The following is a 21,362-nucleotide window of genomic DNA, read 5'->3' on the forward strand; positions in this document are numbered from 1 at the left end:
GAACCTCCTTCCCTTGGCGGGCACCCCTGTAGTACACGTTTACCTGTGGTTTAACTTTTGAGTCTTATACCCAGGAAATAATGGTGATTGAAAATTTTTTTTCTAGAACACTACTTCACTACCAACAGAAAAAATAACTACCACTTTCATACTTCTACTTAGTCTCCCTCTCTCATTGGTCAAAAATAAGTCTAAGTCATTATTTGAATTTGTCTTTAGAGATAGATATCAGGAAGGAATATTCAAATGATTGTAAGAAGAAAAATTTAACAGTATTCCAGGAAACGTGTTGCAGTGAAGCTCTTCTGATGTTTTCCATATGTGTGCTAAAGAAATCAATTGAAGCTCTTTGAAGCAATTTCTCTTCCTTGTACTGGAAATGTACTTTTGCTTTTAATATATAAACAATATTCAGTTCCAAATAAGAAACTAGGATCAGAGACAACCAATAAAGAATCAGTGTAATTTGCAATATAGCTTGCTATTTTAAGATATTTACAATACATATTTTAGAAATTGTGCATCTGAAAAGATAGAATACGAGTCTAGCTATAATAAAAACAGACTGTTACAAAAAAAAAAATATTCGAGATAATTTCTGCTTGAAAAAGGACTAAATCTTTCTTTTTAAAAATGCCAAAAAATTTATCTCCAAATGCATAAATTTGATCATAGGAGCCATAGTCATAAACTCTTAGATGAGATCTTTTTTTCAAAAAGCTTATTCAAGCAAAGTTAATAACTTAGGAAACAACAGCATAAATTCTGTTTTTTTTTTTGTTTTTTTTTTTTTTTTGCCATGTTCACTCAATTAAGTACTAAGGAAAACACACCAGTAATGGCCACTCCAAGGTTTATATTTGAAAAAATAGGATTTCAGGTTTCTTGATGGATTCAAACCTGCAGGAGGTAATACCTCTTGCATGTTCGATGCTCTTTTAATTCCATTGGGAGACCTGGAATCCTTTTTTTTAAATTCAAATATCAACCTTGAAGTGGCCACTACTGGTATTTTACCTTATATAAAAATTCATAATAATTTCTTTTGCAAATATGCTTCAGTAATAGCGTAAATTTACTATTTTAGCTGATCTACCAATGAAAAATTTTGTTATGTTGCAATGTGGAGGTATAGGCGTTGATTCTGACACAACATGGAATGATCTACATACTGCAAGTGCAGCCAGAATGGCTGCTGGTTGTGTCATTGAACTTGCATTGAAAGTTGCCACTGGAGAAATTAAAGTAAGAAAGAAACACTTTTTTTATGTTTATTTCATTTATCAAAGTAATTTACAAATGTTTTGTCATAAATGGCCAGGTATTAAACCAATTTTGTTGTTTAGAATGGATTTGCTGTTGTTAGACCACCTGGCCACCATGCTGAGCACCAACAAGCAATGTGAGTTATGAAATGAATAGTGAAATTTGTTTATTAGCGTATTTGTTTAAATTTGTTATTATTGTGTCGAGGATGCTAGTATACATGTGTTATCTGCCACATTCAGATTGAATTTAGGTTAATTAATTATGAAAAAAAATTGAATGTTTTGCTTTACAATCAAGCCTTGAACATTTCACTTGCTGGAAACATGCTTTTCAAATATAAAAATGATTTAAAACCAACATTAAGTTGGTAAGTCATATTATTCAGTTTTTGAATATGTAAAAGATTCTTAAAAAATACACCAATGCTGTGGATTCTGCTTGTGTGTGTAAATAAAATGCATATTAACTTCTGTTTTAGGTTGACATTGCTCTGTCATTTGTCTGTGTTTCAACTTGACATTATTGGAAAGTTAACAAGAATGCATTCATAGTTCTGTTAGTAACAATGAATTAAATGTATTGCCTAGTGCGAGTGTAGGGATCCTTTTTTAACTGAAATGCCACAATGAACTTGGCAATTAGGTAAAAGGCTTCACTAGCAAAATCAAAGAGTTTTATTGTGTTTAATATCTTGTTTTGAATAGACCTACTAAAAATCTATTGTAAATATTGCTTTAGGTTATTGTAATAGATCATTGTAGCGCTATTGTGGAAGCCCAAAATTTTGCTAACTCCATTTTCATGGAAATTATATTTAATACTTTAGTAGAATTTATTTTATAAATCATTTTTAGGGGCTTTTGTTTCTTCAACTCGGTCGCCATTGCTGCTAAACAACTCAGAGAAAAACATAAACTGGAAAAAATACTCATTCTGGATTGGGTAAGTTGATTTGAAATTTTGATATTTTACCTAATCACAAAATTGATAGCAGTAATTATTGACTGTCATGTAGCTAATTTTTCGTATGCATCTTAGAATTATAAAACAATTTGTAATAGCATTTAAAACTTCTGAATTTTTTGCTTTGTTGTTAATGATTACTTCAATAGGGCAAACATAACTGACTCTTACATTCCACTTTAGGATGTTCATCATGGAAATGGTCTCCAACAGATTTTTTATGATGACCCTCATGTGTTATATATATCCCTTCATCGACATGACGATGGTAATTTTTTCCCCGGAACAGGAGCAACTGAAGAGGTACTCAAACAAAAATTTCATTTCATTTTTAAGTTTTATTTTATGAAAAATTACAAGATTCCTGGTCAATTCACTACAACATTACTTCAGTGTGATAAGATTTCGTCATCAGCTCTATGTGATTTCTGTTCATTGTAGTACTAAATCATTGCAAGGTTGTTGTTGTTTTTTTCATCGGTTATGACATTTTAATGAATGTTTTGTAGCTTAGATTGCATTTAAAAGTATTTTTCACTAATTTGAACCTACTTAATTACTTACACACACGTACTTTTAAATCAGAAACCAAAACATAAGTGTTAGATAAAGGGCATGATGAAATATGGTCCCAATGAATTGATATACATCAAAATTAGATTAACTTTTACTTTAAAACTTCAGTGCAACTTAATTTTTGCCTTGATTGATTTATCAATTGCATATAAAACAAGCCAAACAAAACCAGCTGATCATATAAAGATCTTGGTTAGAAATTACCTGTCTCGAATTTATGAATCAGTAATTTTATTTTCACGTTCATCTGTATTGTTAATCTTTTTTTTTTTTTAATCCATTAATACAAATTTCCGATCCACAGTCAACATTTTACAGGGTAAACCTTTATTTTTAAATTATCTCTCACATTTCTGATATTGCTTTAAATTTCTCAAAAAAGTAACAAAGTTTAAACTTCCTTTCGTTTAACAAAACTAAATAAACTTGTTCTTTTACCTCTTGAAAACACATGATCATTTCTGCTCATTTTATACTTTTAACATTTCAACTACTTTTATTAGTTTTTGGAGTTGAGTAAATCTGAGTACCATTTGTTTTATAATTATTTTGTACTTGTGTATGAAACCTGATCACTGATAAAGGGTTTCATATTATTCCACAACACATGTAAGCAAATTTCATTGAAATTTCTGGGTTACCAGGTTTGATTGGCTCAATTAATTTTCATATATTTCAATTAAAATGTTTTATGTTAAGTCTTTCATGCAATTCAAATTGCATTGCTTACAAAACTGATGGAAAACATTTGATTAAAAAGTACTGTAGACCCTCGTTTACATGGGTTTATTTTACTCTGTTTCAATTGTAAGTTGTTTAAGATTTGACACCTTGATTTTATTTTACATGGATGAGTTTCGGTTTTACCCGGATGCGGCAATGTACACAGATAAAAATTTTTCCCTCTTTCAAAATCCAAACTCCTTAGGATTTCAGATTATGTGTAATAAACTGTATTTTGGCGTGAAAATAATCAAGCTTCGTCCACTGGAGACATTTTATGAGATTGGTTCCAGAGCTCTTTCCAGAAGTAAAGTTATTTAACTCACACAGTTCAGAACTCACTGGAAGCAGAGCTTTTAGGAGTGACAAAGGGGGCCAAAACCAACAAAGATACCGACTTTGGTGACACACAACGAAAAATGTTCACATTGAAAATTTTGAGCCATTCCTAGACAATAGAAATGATCTTTCTGATTTGTTAGTGAAGGAAGATTCTATCATGAAAATGACGCAAGTGATCATAGATGTGCGTTAATGCTCTGCAAAGAATTACAGAGGAAAAATTCTTAATGACTATCACAGTTAAGAGACTATCGCCAGCTCCTCTTTATAAACAGGACACGAAATTAATTTATGTTTTCTTCACGCATGTTGTGCATAAAAATCGGTATAACTACACATTATACACATTAAACTTATTATACAATTAGTCATCACTAGAATGAAGTATTTTTTTATCTACAGAACCTAATCCCTATTTTAACACTAAGATTAAATCTTAGTTTACCCAGTTTTGATTTAAGCAGCATGCCCCGAGGAACGTAACCCCCCCCCCCCCGTAAAACGAGGGTCTACACAGTACAGTTTTTTTTTTCTTTCCTGAAATTCAGCTGTATAATTTTTTGAGATTTCTTTTCATGCACTGTATAAGAGGTTTTCCTCAATATTATGATATAAATTTTACTTAGAGCAATATACCTATTTATTGTGCAATATTTTCTTCATGGTCAATAATTAAATAATTTTTATCTATTAATATGTAAAAGGAATTTTACTCCACAAAATTTCCAGCATATAAACAGAAGTGACCTAAACTTTTTTGGAAGGAGAAATTTCAATTTTCCAAATGAATCTTGAGTTTTAACAAATGGTAAAATCTGAGCAGGCACATATACCTGCATCTGGTGAAAAGATAGATTAGGCATAAAAAAAATAATGCAGGGATACAATACCATCTCCGTATTTGGCAAATTGGCCATGAACATTTGCTAAAGGATGAAATTATTTCATAACTCACATTGACCTTCCATTGAAGCACCCCTGCCCTAAAATGTTCTGAATTAGAACTCTGATGAGCAGCTTGTATATTTCTTGAATTATTAATATAGTTCTGAATCTTGAAGTGTTGTTTTGAAATAATATTTGAACCACTTACTGTACAGTCTTGCTTGTTGGCATTTTCTGCTCATAATATGTATGTAGTTAATGTCTCGCCATGGTATTTTTTAGGTTGGTACTGATGATGGAATTGGCTTCAATGTAAATATTGCATGGTCAGGCAGTTTAAATCCACCACTCGGTGATGCTGAATACATGGCAGCATTTAGGTAAGACGAAAATGACAGTGTATGCTTTTAATTTTAGTATTTTGTTTCTCATTAAATGAAAATGTGCTAGATTCGTCCTATCAGTTTGCAATTCATTTTGTAAAAAAAGGTTTCAAAATTTTTTTCTTAGATGAATGGACAGCAAGTATTTTCTTCTATACAATTCCAAAAATGAAAAGACTGTGGTTGGGGCAAACCTAACTTGGCAGCATTGTGAAGGCTACGCAGAGCCTAATGTCAGCATTAAGATGATGCCATGTTAGGTTTGCCCCAACTATAGAAAAATTGAAACAATATTGATTATATTTGTGCATGTTAATTATTATAATTTTTAAAACTTTTTTAGATGTTTTGTTTACAACATGACCTAATTATTTCAAAATTTTAATTCTGTAAAATTATGAAGTATTTATCTACGCTTCAAGAGACTAATTTTCCTGGTATTTTAGGTGAGCAGAATGACTAAATAAAGGTTGAAAAACACTCCTATATAATTATAACAAGGAAGAAAATGCAAATGTAGGGCAAAAATAATAGTGAGCAAAAAATGTGATATAACATTCTTCTGTACTTAAGTTATTTTATTTTTTACTGAACAGAATCTCTTTAATCATTTGGTCTAGTTAAATTTAACTTTCAAATGCAGCTGTAAGACTAACTCCTCCACTTATTGTAAAACCATTTTTTTTTCATTGCACAGTAAATACTATTCTTCTACAGCTCCCTACCGTTTGACATGAAGCTTTAGCATTTTCATATTGTATGGAAGAAATGGGGGATCTTCCCATGCTGAGTATTATAAGTCCATTGTCTTGATTACAGATTGCAGCCCTAGCAACTAGCTTACGTTAGCTATGCAGTCAAGACTGGATCTCAATCTGACAGATTTTATTACCTAACTTTAACCTAATCATTATACAAAAGACAAAAAAAGTTACTTTTGAAAAGTATCCAACATATAAATAAGTAAGCAAAATGTGAATACTCATGCATAAAGTTCCATGCATTTTTTTATTATTTCCTAGTTATCCCTAGTTATCCTATGCACACTTGTATAAACACACTCATATGTATCATGTATGTATGTATCATTGTCATGTGTCATGTATGTATCATTGTCATCACACATGTATGTATCATTGAATCTAGCCACAAATCAGCCATGCTCGAATCTTTTCTAAGCTATGTGATGTTACTCTACTATTTTTTTTACAATATGCAGCATGACAACCGCACATTTTTAGCAGTATAAGCAAGTAACAGTTTTGGTAGCAACAGCAGTTGTAGTGTACTCCACGTTATCACAGAATTCTTAAAAGATTCTGATATCAAACTGTCAAGTAACATGCCCAGAAACCATCATATTACTGTTTGTCGTCAAGCATTTAGCTTAATCTCATTTTTCTTTAACAGATCTCTAGTAATACCCATTATACGTGACTTCGATCCGGAGATAATCCTCGTTGCCTCAGGATTTGATGCTGCATGTGGACATCCAGCTCCTCTCGGTGGATACAGGGTTTCTCCAGCGTGTGAGTTGAACTACTTATTGCAATTATGACTGTCTAAAAAGTATTGTATAGATTTTACTTAATATTAGTTGATTTAATCCCCTTTATTTATCGATTTTATTTTTTAGGCTTTGGATTCCTTACTCAACAGTTAATGCATTTTGCCAAAGGAAAAGTAGTCTTAGCTCTGGAAGGAGGGTAAGTTATGTTTAATCATGTCCTCTGCAGAAAAATGATTAGAGTTATTTTTAAAAAAAATCCAAATTTTTATTTTTGACAAAACTATGTATGAGTGACTGCCCTTTACGAGCATTTTTTCCTCTCCTTTGCTTTAAAAATATATTACTAACACCTTCATCACAGCAGTGGCATATCTTTGTTCAATCTTGAAGAAATTTTGCAAAAGCAATGTTATGAACCAGGATACCCTGCAATTTAATAAATAAATCACTTGATTGGATATGGTGTAACAATAAAAGCAATGTGTAGACAGACAATTTACCTCGTCTAGCACACAGTGATGTAATCTTGTAAGATCAATGTTCAAAGCTTATTTTTTAAATGTATTTCATTGTAACTCTACTCTTGAGATCTAACCAAAATCTATTTGATTCAATTGAAAAATAATGGCAAAGCCGACCTAGCATAACTCATTCAACTTGGACAATGAAATCCTGGATTCTAAATCCAATGTTTCAGTAACTGTTTCGGGAAAAGAAGGAGGTAAAATTATTCTTATGACACCTTGTCTAACCATATTTAAGTTTCCAACAGTTTTCTACTTTTTTTTGCCTAGTCAGTGGTTAAAAGCAGGAAAGGCGCCTATCGAAGTCCCTAGAAATGCAATTGTTTTCTTGTTATGCACTGAAAAAACCTTTAGCTTAACTTTGTCAGCTGGTTGAGTACTTAAGCCATTAAACACACTAACTCTATGAAGATTTTTTTTGTAAACTTTTGTTTCTAATGAAATTCTCAGAATTTACTCGCGTGAGAATCTTTTTTTTTTTTTTGTAGGGAAGACTTTATTTACGTAGTTATTGGGCAATCTCAGGTTTGTTTTTTATTTGCAATAGATATGACCTTCCGGCAATTTGCGATTCCTCCCAAGAATGTGTGAAAGCCCTTCTTGGAGATGAGTGTGTTGCCATCAAGGAGGAAGAAATGCAAAGAAAACCATGCCAAATAGCTCTTGATGTTCTGCAGAAAACTATTGCTGTCCAAGGTATGAAAAAAAACACCATTAATTTTCTGGCTAGTACTACATTTTTCCTTTTTGTATTTTGATTCATGTTTGAAATTTATACATAATGTGTGGGTCGTTATTGTATGTTGATTATTGTTGGTGTAGTGTTAACGTAACATACATTTGCAATATACAGGCATCCCTCGTATAACACGTTACTTGTATAACACGGTTTCGATATTATACGCTACCAAATTTGTGATTATTGTAACACTGTTTTGATATTACACAGTACAAAACTTGAATTTAATACTTCATGTTTTTGATATAACATGAATGTTATCTTTAAAAATGATGGAATTTCATTTTCGTTTAATACATTCTGTTAATGTTTGATACTCTAATAAGTTTTTTCTTTGTTTGCATGAAACTTGGTTTCGATATAACACGGTACACATCCCTTGTTTTGTATTACTTCTAAGTCCTGTATAACAAGTTTTCGATATAACACGAAACTCGGTTTCAATACAACACGATACGTATTGACATGATTTTTACTATGTACATGATTAATTAGTGTAAAAAATAAGTTAATAAGCTATTTTTAAAAAATTCTTATATAATACGATTTCGATACTACACAGAACATATTAACTGTGTTATACAAGGGACACCCCTGTACCAGACAACCCGGTTATCACATCATGGGATGTCATCTCATGAGATGGCATCTGCCTCTAGCTCGGTTATTCACTATTCCTGACTGAGGAGTTCTAATAAGAACGAAACTGCAGTCTCGGGATTTGATAACCGTGCTGCCTGGTATATTGTATGTAGTTCAGCCTTATCCCTGACTTGGGGAGGAGGGTAACTTACTACTAAAAATAACATACATGGTTATAAAATGTTACAACTCTATCATTATTTCAAAAATAAGTCTGTTGAAGTAATTTGCTTTTCTGTATTTCTTTTAAGTTAAGTGTTATATTTTGTAAATCATTCAGCCTTCAGAAGTCGAATCGGAGATAATCGATATCTTATGTCAGATTTTTTTGCTCTGAACCGCAGTTTTCTTGTCTTTTTTTGGAGAGATCTTGTTCTTCGGGGCTGCTCTGTGGCATATGAGAGGAATGTGTCAACGCTCTTAAGGGGGGGGGGTCAAGAATAAGCACTCCAGAAGACAAGGTTGCCATTCAATACGGGGGTAAAACTTTGAAGCTTAAGTTATTTTATAAAACAGCAACTATATTTAGGTTTTCCTTGTTAAGAACATGTTTTCATTTTTAACCCCAAGAAAACTAAAATTCTGTTGTGTAAATCCTTGCAGATGCAAGAGCATTCATAGCTAATAATTTGAAGTAATTGTAAAGTTCAAGTTAGCCTAATAGCATCTAATTGCAAATTACATAATTAATGGAAGCAAACATATTCATGATTTTCAATCTTTAAAGACAAAAGCAGGGAAAACTTTGGGAGTACCTCTTTATCATGGTATCTAGTTTTAATTGAACAAGAATTTCATTTCAATTGAAAAGATACACTCCGGTTGAGATTGAAAATTTTCATAATATCTATTTTACTTGATTTCATAAAGTGCAACAACACATTTTTAAATGAATACATGTTTTTGGGTATTAGTGTATGTAATTTATTTTAATGATCTACATATGTTTTCTAAAAAATAAAGAAGTAAATGAAAAATTGTCTATTTAATTTTTTTAAAGTTTTATTATTATTTTTTTCTATTACAGTGCAAATTTCCATTTAATTTAACTGTCTATTTTACTTAAAGTATGGGTGCTTTTGTGCATTTTTAACTGAATGTTCTTTCACCGAATTAATTTATTAGTGAATCCTTTGTTGCTTATAGTGCATTCACGTTGCTTCTTGACCAAAGAATGCTTCAATTCAATTGAAAAGGTTCTCTCTCAAAAGTAATAGAAAGTAATTTTCTCCCTTGTATATAACTGTTAAGTATAATAAATTTACAAGTTGCAAGTTTTTCTTTGCATAAATAGTTCTATTTAATAGCAATTGTCTTAAAACATTCTTAAATATGTACTTTTTTGTGTAATTCTTTTATGCATTGTATAAAGTGTTATAAATGACATTTGGATCAAGAAGTACTTTTGCATTTAAATAGCTACTCATTGGCCTTGCATAAAGCGGTGGGCTCATACAATTGGTTATTCAGCACTAGAAGCTATACAGAAAGAAAAGGAAGAAGTGGATACAGTCACAGCTCTCGCATCTCTATCCATGGCAGTACCTCATGGACACCTGCAGTTAGTATTGAGTAGAAGTTTCTTTTTTTGCACTAAGAATTACTCTGAATTTCACTTGCTATTTCTTCTAATGTTAGATTAAACAGAGTTATTAGACAAGTTGTGAGTTAAAGTCAGACCAAACAACGTATGTAGAAGCACAAATTTGTAAATTACAGCAGACACGTGTTTCGGCGTTACAGGGAACGCCTTTTTCAATGCAAAAAATAATGAGCTTATGGATGAAAAGACATCCGACAAAAGCTTGCTCTTATGGATGAAAAGACATCCGACAAAAGCTTGCTTTTGTCGGATGTCTTTTCATCCATAAGCTCATTATTTTTTGCATTGAAAAAGGCGTTCCCTGTAACGCCGAAACACGTGTCTGCTGTAATTTACAAATTTGTGCTTCTACATACGTTGTTTGGTCTGACTTTACTTTTCAGCACAAAGGTATTTATTTATCTTAAGTTGTGAGTTATTTTATACCTTTGAACTTAACAAAATTTCATGTATGAAATACTCATTTTCGGGACTCTGCAAAAGACATATTAATCACTTGTTTCTAAATAAATGAATTCTGTTATGACATTTACATCAACTAAGACCCAAAAAGACTTCTACGCATGTAAGACATAAACGTGTACTCTTGTGTGGCAAGGATAAATGATAAAATTAATGATAAAAAATTCAAATATGCAAAAAGTGCATCTTCTTTCTTAGATTGTTAAGGCGGTGTTATACGGTGATGAACCATTAAAGGCCAGTTTTTTTTTTTTTTAAATCTTGACAGTTAATGTAATGCTACAGTTTGCACTTAATTTTCTGCAGCGACATCTTGTGAAGCATCTTTTTGTTATGAACGAAATATGCGGAGAGAATGGAGTAAGGAGCAGAACGACTTGAAGTTGAGTAAAACGATAAAAACGTGCATAAAGTACAAATAAAGTAATAAAATAGAGTTAAAAACTCAGCAAACAGCTGTTTCGGGGCTGTCAAATGCAAGAACCTTCATCAGTGCATAAAAGAAGAACGAAAAGTTCACACTATGTAGACCGAACGACAAATGAACAAAAATGGAAGGAAGCAAAGTAAATAGACATGGAAACCGGGAACACATGCGTCACAGAACAGCAATACACCTATAGTGCGTAAAAACGTCACAATCAGAAAAAAATTTTTAAAGATAAGATTTCCAAACACCAGGGAAAGGGTGAGTACTTAACAAATCATTAACTATTTGTTCATTTGTTGTTCGGTCTACATTGTGTGGACTTTTCATTCTTGTTTTATGTACTGATGAAGGGGCTTGCATTTGACAGCCTTGAAAGAGCTGTTTGCTGAGTTTTTAACTCTATTTTATTACTTTATTTGTACTTTATGCACGTTGTTGTCGTTTTACTCATTCCATAGTACAAAGTTTTCAACTGCTTTTTTACGACTTGAAGTTGTTATGGGTTTCCACAATGTGCCAGCTTTTTTTCATCCTGAAGATCAGCTTATAGTGGTCTTCCCAACCACTTTTATTAGACGTGTTGGTATACTCTTAAAGCATGAGATTTTGTGACATAGACGCCTGGAGGCAAGGATTTAGCCCTTGCTATTGGGCGGTAGTTTACTGAATATACCATGCCTTGCCTTCAATATTCGAGTTGAACTGAACCATTGTTTCAGTCACTCGTCTGGTCTGCGCTAATTCTATATTAGCTACCAGTTTGTTTGGCACTCTTGGCTTCCTTAAGAGGTTTTCCATCTCCAGCTCAGTCACTTTCCTATGCCGGGCTGATGAGTGCTAATAAGCACAAAACTGCAGTCCTCGGCTGGAATTTACTGAGCTTGCGGTGTATTTCATGTATTTCTGCTTTAGCCCTTGCTATTGGGCGGTAATTTACTGAATATAAACCTGTGTTTATCCAGAGAAGTTGCATTTAAAACATACCCATGTACAGCCAAGAAAAACGTTTGTCCTGTGTCTGCTGCTTGTTCTGGAGTAGAAAGGGGTAAAAGAACGCTTCCAGAATGTAGATCAACAATTTATTTTTCTACAACAATTTTATGAATTTTGTTTTAGCTTAGTTATATGTAGTTGATATCATGTTGCAACCGGAGAGAGCATGGATGAAAAGAATTTGATCCTTGAGCTCGCAAGTGTTTTGCAATTCTTGTGTGCAAAATATTTTGGTATCCACTTTACCTTTCCTTGGTTTCCACGAAAAGAATATTATTATCACTTGGAGTCAAACCTATTAATAGCAAATCAAGATCCACGTCTTCACCTACGACAACTTCGCAAAATAATAAATCTCTCCGGGTATTTCGTTCATAATGAAAGGATATAGCACAAAGTGTGACTGCACAAAAGTAAGTGTAAACTGTAGTCAGGGTTAAAAAAAACTGCCCTTAACATTTTATCACCAAATAACATCGCCTTAACAATCTAAGGAAGAAGATGCACTTTTTGCATATTTGAATTTTTTATCATTAATTTTATCATTTATCCTTACCGCACAAAGGTACACGTTTATTTCTTACATGCGTAGAAGTCTTTTTGGGTCTTAGTTGATGTAAATGTCATAACCGAGTTCATTTATTTAAAAACAAGTGATTAATATGTCTTTTACAGAGTGCTGAAAATGAAAAAAGGGAAGAAAGTAGATTGTGTTTCTAAACTTGTGAGATTTTGAAAACTGTCTTTGCACCAATCACAGTTATAAAAAAAGCAAAAACACATTTTTAAAGGTAATTTTGTGCACTTTAATTTAACAATTGATGATTTTGTTCTCAAGAAAAAAGATTGTGAGATAGATATAAGACAAAAGCTAAAAAAACGGAATCTGAGATAGTGAAAAAACGGAATTCCAAGATAGTAACACGAACTCCCCTCAAAACCCCTCTACCAAATGGGACTTTTAGTATGTTCGTTAGGAGACTTTTTTTGTCTATGTGTACCAATTTTTATAACTAAATGTTTATTTTTTACCCTCATTTTGGGTTTTCGTTTGCTGGACTATGGTGGAAGAAAAAAAAGAATGAAAAGAATGCCTGCACATATTTTTGTCTTTCTGAATTACTCACCTCCTTCCTCCTCCCACCTGCCTGCTAATTTCAAGAAATAAAATCCTCCTAATAACCTACTCTACTTCAGACCGAAGAGAGGAAAGAATCACATCAAACAAATCCTCGAAAGGCTCCAAAAATATAGAGCGAAAAAATAATCAGTTTTCCGAAAATTCAATGACTTTGAAATTTAATTTCTTATCAACTATTACAAATACAAAAAAAGTAAAAAAATCTTTTTAAAGATAATTTTACGTTCTTTAATTTATCAACAATTGTTTGCAAGTAAATAGTTTTTGAGTTATAAGACAAAAACTGTAAACACACACTTTAATTTCAAGATGGTCGTGCGAGCTCCTTCCCTACCACTGGGGACTTAAAGTACCCTCACCTGCTTTCCAGTTTCAAGAAATCGAGTCACCATAATGACCTTCACTACTTCAGTTTGAAAAGAGAAAAGAATCAAATCAATCACAAGGGAGGCACCAAAAATAGAAAAGAGGGAAAAAATGATCACTTTTTCAAAAATTCACAAACTTTGAAATTTAATGTGAGCTTATGGATTTAAAGACATCCAACAAAAGTCGGATTTTTTTACATTCATTAGCTCACATTTTATGCACTGAAAAAGATGTTCCTTGTAATGCAGAAACACGTGTCCACAGTGCTCCTGCCCATTTGTGCTTTTAACGTTGTTTCATTTGCTTTTAAAAATTATTTACAATTGGCGGACTACAAGTATAAGTGTTTGAATTCCAACTTGATTAATCCTTCCTTTTATTTATTCGTTTATTTTTAATTTAAAACATAACTTATCTGTAAAATTATTGACACAAACAAAATCTTTTAAACAATGCATAATTAAATTTCAGCTGGAATTTCGTTTTAAAAACTATTATTTGGACATGGAGGTCTATACTACTATTTCAACGAGTTCAAAATTCATAACGTGTGTTTCATTGGTTCTCCTTAAAACATAATTGGAACTCGGTTCTCGGCCAAATAGTGAAAGGCCGAGTGCTCGATACTCGGCTACTTGGCCAAAGTGCTACTGGTACGTCTTTATTTGAAACCGTTTCTTTGATGTTCTATCGAATATCTAAGCATCATGAATGTTGATAATTGAAAACATTTGTCGCTCAGTAAAATATTTTTCTAAAATCTCAATTTGGGAAATAAGTCCTCTTAAAAAATGAAGGGCACCCGTTTAAGCAGTCACAGATTTCATTGTTTTTAACAGATTTGACGGTGAATCTTAATGTAATTTCAGAATTTCACTTATAAGAGATTGGATTTCACATGGTTATAATCTGTCATATCTGTTGAACATTTGCTATACTGTCCCAAGATCCAGGTCGCAAAAGACAAACGAATGTCCTCTCAGAAGAAAGTCATCAGCAATCTTCTTAAATTTCTTCAAGGTTATTTCTAGAAAAAGTCTCCTGCAGTGTTGTTCTTATTTTGACCAGTGTACATCTCACTGAAAGCGTACAGTTTTTTTGCAGTTCTTACAGTGATATTATTAAAACACCTGAGAAATTAGCGAATTTCATTCGGATTCCGAATCCCCCACCCCGAACTGACGAACCTACCATTACCCAAATTATGTTAGATCAAAGGAGTTATTTGTTTTTACTTCATTACACCAAAAAAATCTAGTTCTTCTATGAACTTGCGTTTTACTATTTTTTCCTTCACGTTTAGTGCAGAAAGGGCATAAGTGCAGGGCTTATGCCCTTTCTGCACTAAATAAAAAATGTGACTCCTAAATAAAGTGCTTTGTCGCACAAGAATCGACTTCCCTGCTACACTAGTCGATGTCTCTACATACAAGCATAGGAAAACCACAGCTAACTCGATTTTGAAAAAAAACGTGACTTATGCCCTTTCTGCAATAACAGACTCAAATCTCCTGACAAAGTTAATCATATGAAAATTACAGCCTTTCCCCCCCCCCCCCTTTTCTTTTCAAGAATCTTTGCCCCTAATAGCGCTGTATATATCCTCGCAACTGTTAACAGAAACCGTAACCATGGAAGTGAATCCTTTTCAAATATCACAATCTCATAATATAAAGTTTTTCAAAAATTGTACACTTCTGATCATTTTTTAAACATTTTTTTTTCTTTTAAAAATGCTTAGTTAGTCAAAAATGTTGTGAAATGTTCTTGATCAATTTCACATCAAATGAAACTGACTGTGACTTAAGTGTTATTGATTTATTGAAAGGGATTCACATTGACTACATCGCATATAAGATAGCAGATTCATGGTTAGAGATTTCCCAATCTATCAGAGCCTCAAGAGAAGGGTTCAAGTAGGATTGGCAGCATACTGTAACGCAATTTTACTTCAAACAAACAAACAAAAATAACACATAATCCCCCCCCCCCCCCCTCTTGGCGACTGGGAGGCATTTTCAATGAAATGGTCGCCTGCTAGTCTAGAGCTTTACACCACCACACACCAGTTAAGTAAGCTACAACACTTATTTGCAAGTAAAGAGTATTAAAATTAGATTTTTGAATCAATAGTTAGTATGTTTTTTCCAAAATTCTGAGTTGTGTCATTTTCTTTGTCAGAACGCAACATTTTACCTGTTGTATCATGGAATTAAAAAGAATTGAAGTAACTTGGTAATTAAATTTTTAAAAAGCCGAATATGCTATTGTACACTAGTAACAAGTGGGGGTTTTTTATGTAACTAAATAAAACTTATAACTCATTCAAATGGAAATGTCTCTTTAGGAGTCCTGAAACCCAAGAAGCTGTTGAAGATGAAGAACCGATGGAAGAGGATCAAGAAAAGTGAAAACGAGAACATACTTCACGGTTTTGAAGTGGAAATGCCATTCTGGACAAATTGGCCAGTTGTTTCGCACAAAATACTATATGTTTCTTTCTTGTCATTGTGACACTAGCGTCAGAATACTCTTCTGCCATTGTCCATGGGGGAACAGAGCATGCTATGGCCACAACAGTTGAGATTCGAGCGGAGTTAAGACGACTGGAGTTCTGGCAGAGTCCTGTCTTCGACTCGCCCCTTTCCGAAATGAGAAGTGTCGTTTGGAAAAAAACTCATATCATTCATTTCATTAGGAAGGGTGTTCAATTATTCTCTCATTTGCATAGTATTCTGTTTTTAAAAACGCTTTCACTGTTGTCATGATGCGCGCGATTAATTTTGTCAAATTATACGAAAACCAAAAAAATAACGATTTTAGGCCGTGGAAGTGGAAGCATCGCTGCCGCGCATAACCTCAGACCAACGACTGCCTTGAATGCCCAAGAACAAAAATTTAAAAGAGACTTACCCGGGGGTGGTGTTTGTTGACGATAGAAAACACAAAATTAGTTACCACACATTCTTTATTCATCGTTACTTCCAAGCAGACATGAAGACAGGCACTAGGCATGGTGATCACCAGAACATTTCACATAGTAAAAAAACAAATGCGAGGAATCCAGACTTGAGAGTTCAAAAAAAAGGGGGGAGCTGGCAAGGGGTGCAAAGTTCGTTAACGGTCAAAAAAAACGTAGAGTTCACGCGGAGGGTGGTGAAGTATTCAATTGTAATGTACGGAGGACGGACAGTTCATTATGGTGGGGTGTAATTCAGGGATGACTTATTGTTGACGATTTCCGTTGAAGGCTAATGTACGTTGAGACAAAAAAAAATGGCGCTGATAGTAATCTCCATGGTGACAATGTTGAGCTCATCGCACGCTTAAAAAGGAATCGAGGTACTTTCAAGGTAATTGCGGATCCATGCCGTCACCTCATGCTCATTTGATTATCGAAAAAGTAGTTACATTAAGGGGACGATTCAGGTGCACTCTGCGTGCCGCCATCGGACGCCATCATTCAGACAGGTGATGGATCACCTACGCTCTCCTCATCGGCTGCGACGAAGTAACGGTCTTGATTATTATATTGTAGACATATATGAAAAAAAATAAAACGTTCACCTCATGTTGAGGTCTTAACAATTTCGCGGCGAGCAACGGCCGTCCCCAGACGCCGTGCACCGATGCATCATTATCGCCATCGTAGAATAAAAACCGGAGCCGCAGAAAATGCGACCGAGCGGACAGAGAGCAGCAAGTAGAGTGAAGTGGGGTGGAAAAATGAATCGGCAAATGAGCGATCAGATCCGGGTACGCGGTGATGCGCGGGAACCAATGAGTGCGTTTGGCGCCCAAACAACGAAGGGAAGGGGACGCTACGCCATTTTAATGGCCGACAAGAAGATGCAAAAAATCGGATCGACGCTTGAAAAATTGACAAAAAGCTAAACGATGGGAAAAGTGAATAAGTCATATTTTGATATCGTAAAGTGTGCGAAATTTAACGGGGGAACGCGGGGAAAACGTGGAATGCACAAGAAAATAAAAAAACAACAAAATGGGGGAAGAAAATGATTAAAATGACCGAAAACATGGGAAAAATGTAAATGGGTAAAAAAATGTGATATGCATTATCACATACACTGGCAAAGCGAAAGAAAAAAAAGAGAAAAAAAAAGAAAATTTTAAGTCCAGCTCCAATTTACCGAAACATTACACAACAAATTCATACATCATATATATTCAAATGCATAAAGAGTTGTAACATCCAAAAAAAACATGGGATACAGTTTTATACTATCGTCAAGGTAGAAAATGGGTAAGTCAAAGAAAATGAACTGTTTGCATTTTCTTTTTGCATGTCATGATTGCACCCTGCTCACACAACAATTTGCCACACACGACCAACCAAAAGGACAAAAAAGTACACACAGTTGTGATTACGTGAACAACACATAGCATACCAAGAGTTAAAAATATAAACATTCAAAAAAAAATTCACAACAACCCAACACATGTAGAAGGTATGAATACAAAAAAATGCAATAACCCTCAAATATGACCATTCTCGATATGCATTAAATTATACAGAAACATATTAATGCACAAAAAACATTAGAATCACTATCTTGACTATCTATGTTAAGTGTTACACATTAGGGTAACATGAGTAAAAAATTTCAAGTAGAAATTTTTTTTTTTTTTTTTTTAAACAGTTCATATTGTTAAAGAGTTCAACAGCGTAGTGCACCAAATTACCAGGAGCACACTGAGTACAAAATTTGTATTTGAAAAAAAATTGAATGTTGAAGACACACTAAGATTGAGACGGACAAATTCATAAGCATGAAGAGTAAGACATAATAAGGAAAACCGGTTGTAGATATTAGGACATAATCGAGAGATTGACATTATTATGTGGAGGAAAAATTGTTACGCACATGTTGACATACATATGTTGGTACCAACAGCAAAAAATATGACAGCGTCCTGTCATACGTAAAAATAAAAAAAAACATAAAAATACATTTCCAAAAATAGAAAAAATGAGATCGACTTGCCGTGTATTAACAATACATTCTCATCACTGTGCCCCTCAATGAAAACAAACATAGGGGAGAAAAAAATTACGTTCATAAAAGACATAGAGAGAATCACAAGCAAAATGATACGGATTCCGGAATTACAATCACGACCAGCACGACTGCCCGTACATAACAGCAAGTGGCACACCCTATGATTAAATTACTTACAACTACGGAGAAAGTAACGGGTTTGTTGACTGGGATGCTGAGGTTGGTGGGACACATTGTTATCTGTGTTAACAGACATTAAATTGCTTTTGCGAGGTGGGGCTAAACGTAAACGATTGACATGAATTACAAAAGGTTGCGCGGAGTCATCACCTAAGAGTTTAATTTTACAATTTACATCCCCTACTTTGCTTACTACAGTATAAGGACCATCAAATCTAGGTTTAAAAGTGTCAGCCGACTTCATGTATACAATATCATTTTGTTTAAAATTTCGACTGTGAGAAGCAGGCAATTGCCTATTGTTTTGATTGATCTGTTTGAGTTGTAAAGAAGAGTACGCCTCCTCATAGATTAGGCGAAGATCCTGCAGAACATTTTGTATATAATGTGAGGTGTTAAGAAATCGAGGTTGCACGTCATTATCAAAAGTGTCAAAAAACAAGGATAGTTCCCTTCCCAAGTGCAACATGTTAGGAGTGAAACCAGTAGATGAATGAGTTGTCCCATTATATATAGACATGTGAACCATAACAGCAACTTCTAAAGACACATTCTGCTCGAGTAAAGACAGTAAACTAGACTTGATTTGACTATTAATTCTCTCAGAAATCGAATTGGACTGGGGATGAGCACGAGAAGAATGCTGAATTGTAACACCTAAGGCCTTGTTCAGAGAGTGAAATACATCACTGTCAAACTGACGGCCTAAATCTGACAGAAGATACGACATTCTACCATATAGAGAAATGTAATTCAACATGTGCTTAACTATTGTGTTGGCAGTAATATTTTTACAAGGATAAAGGACAACGTGACGAGAAAAATGATCAGTAACCGTCAAAATATATCCATATTGGCGAATTGGACCTACCAGGTCGATTGAACAGAACTCACCAGGTCTCCTCGGAATCCAAATATTTTGCAATGGGGCGGGTTTAATGGAATAGGGCTTCAGTCGAATACAAAAATCACATGATAAAACAAAATTCGACACATCCCGATACATTCCTAACCAAAAATATTTACTGACAACTACCTCATACGTTTTCTTTATTCCGGTGTGAGAAATGTGACAAATTTGCAAAACTTTAGCTTTCAATGTGTCGGGAACAACAATAGTAGGTAAACAAGTTTTGTTGCGAACATGCATTAATAGGTTTGTAGTTGGACAAATGAAAAAATCCTTAAGCTTGTGAGCATGATGCAGATTAGGCTTTTGCAAAAAGGAAACAGCTTCTTTAATGTACGGATCATTAAGTTGCTCACGTAAAAAGGTTTTAATAGATATTTCATTATGTGCATCAGTTTGGGCACACACAAATGAATGAGAGCTTAAATTATGACCTGACTGAGGTTCACATAGGGAAGTAGGGTGCGGTCTCAAATAATTAACCACATTAGTGGATTCAACACAAGGAGTATTAGAGGGTATATCACACTGCATATTGTCAGGGGTGGAAATATCAGTGAAGGGAAGGATCAACTCCTTATCTGCATTGTGTTGAAGAGCTGATTCATGTAAATTGGGGTCAGGGCTCCGAGAACAGAAATCTGCTAAAATATTCTGAGGGCCAGGGATATATGAAAAAGTATAGGAATATTGACCAATTTCTAACAACCAACGAGTAACAACATCGGCTGGCGAGGTTACATTGCTGTAACGCTCTAAGGGCTTACTGTCAGACATGAGAATAAATCTTCTATTAAAGAGGTATGTCTTGAATGCTGTCATTCCTTTATATATAGCATACAACTCGAGTTTAATTGGAGGATAATTACGTTCAGACTTTGACAAAGCTTTACTAAAATAAGACACGGGTTTTAAAATACCATCTCTCTTTTGCATCAATACAGCAGCAATTCCCTGAAGTGAAGCATCTGTATTTAAATAGAAATCATCATTCCAATTTGGAAGAACCACAAAAGGCTGCTTAAAAAAGGTAGACTGGAGATCATCAAAAGCTTTTTGGTGAACATCATTCCATTCAAAAGGTTTATTTTTTGCGGTTAATTGTGTCAAAACATGGGTGCGTTCAGCATACTTGTGAATTAAATGCCTATAAAATCCACATAACCCCAAGAATTTCTTGACCTGTCGCACAGTGCGAGGTGGGGCAAATTTGGTAATTTTGGCAATATTAGAAGTAATAGGTTGAATACAGTTGTGTGATATATGAAATCCCAAATAATCAATTTCGGTCTGGAAAAAAACACATTTAGATGGCGATAAAGTTAGATTATGTTTGGAGAGAACAGAAAAGACGGCCTCGAGCTTAGATACCATCTGGTCAAAGTTTTCGGCACAAACCAAAAAGTCGTCTTGAAATGCATGAATTCCGTGAATTCCTAGCAATTTTAACTCATCAATTAACTGATCCACGGCAGATTGGAAAATGTTGCTACTTACCTTAAGGCCAAAGGGCAAACGGTTATGAGCAAAAGAGCCAAATTCGGTCGAGAAAGTCACAATATCTTGGAGATGATTGGGAAGGAGAATTTGCCACTAGGCCGAATGCAGATCTAAAACGGTATAGTACTTATAGGATGAGACGGCATTGATTAACGTAGAAATTTTGGGAAGTGGGTATGTGGAACTTTCGATGACGG

General features: G+C 34.1%; 1 protein-coding gene across 1 annotated transcript in view; it reads left to right on the plus strand.

The window, feature by feature from the left end:
* The window catches only part of LOC129234377 (histone deacetylase 4-like), a 126,805-nt gene extending 110,496 nt beyond the window's left edge, over positions 1-16,309 (plus strand). The window contains exons 16-25 of the mRNA XM_054868370.1: positions 1,088-1,245; positions 1,347-1,402; positions 2,124-2,211; positions 2,416-2,535; positions 5,041-5,138; positions 6,552-6,670; positions 6,778-6,847; positions 7,723-7,871; positions 9,976-10,117; positions 15,902-16,309. Coding sequence (XP_054724345.1) covers positions 1,088-1,245; positions 1,347-1,402; positions 2,124-2,211; positions 2,416-2,535; positions 5,041-5,138; positions 6,552-6,670; positions 6,778-6,847; positions 7,723-7,871; positions 9,976-10,117; positions 15,902-15,965 — 1,064 coding nt within the window. The 3' untranslated portion in view covers positions 15,966-16,309. The remainder of the gene's footprint in view (positions 1-1,087; positions 1,246-1,346; positions 1,403-2,123; positions 2,212-2,415; positions 2,536-5,040; positions 5,139-6,551; positions 6,671-6,777; positions 6,848-7,722; positions 7,872-9,975; positions 10,118-15,901) is intronic.
* The last annotated feature ends 5,053 nt before the right edge of the window (positions 16,310-21,362 follow it).

This window comes from Uloborus diversus, chromosome 1 (genome assembly GCF_026930045.1).
Source record: "Uloborus diversus isolate 005 chromosome 1, Udiv.v.3.1, whole genome shotgun sequence".
Taxonomy (NCBI): Eukaryota; Metazoa; Arthropoda; class Arachnida; order Araneae; family Uloboridae; genus Uloborus; species Uloborus diversus.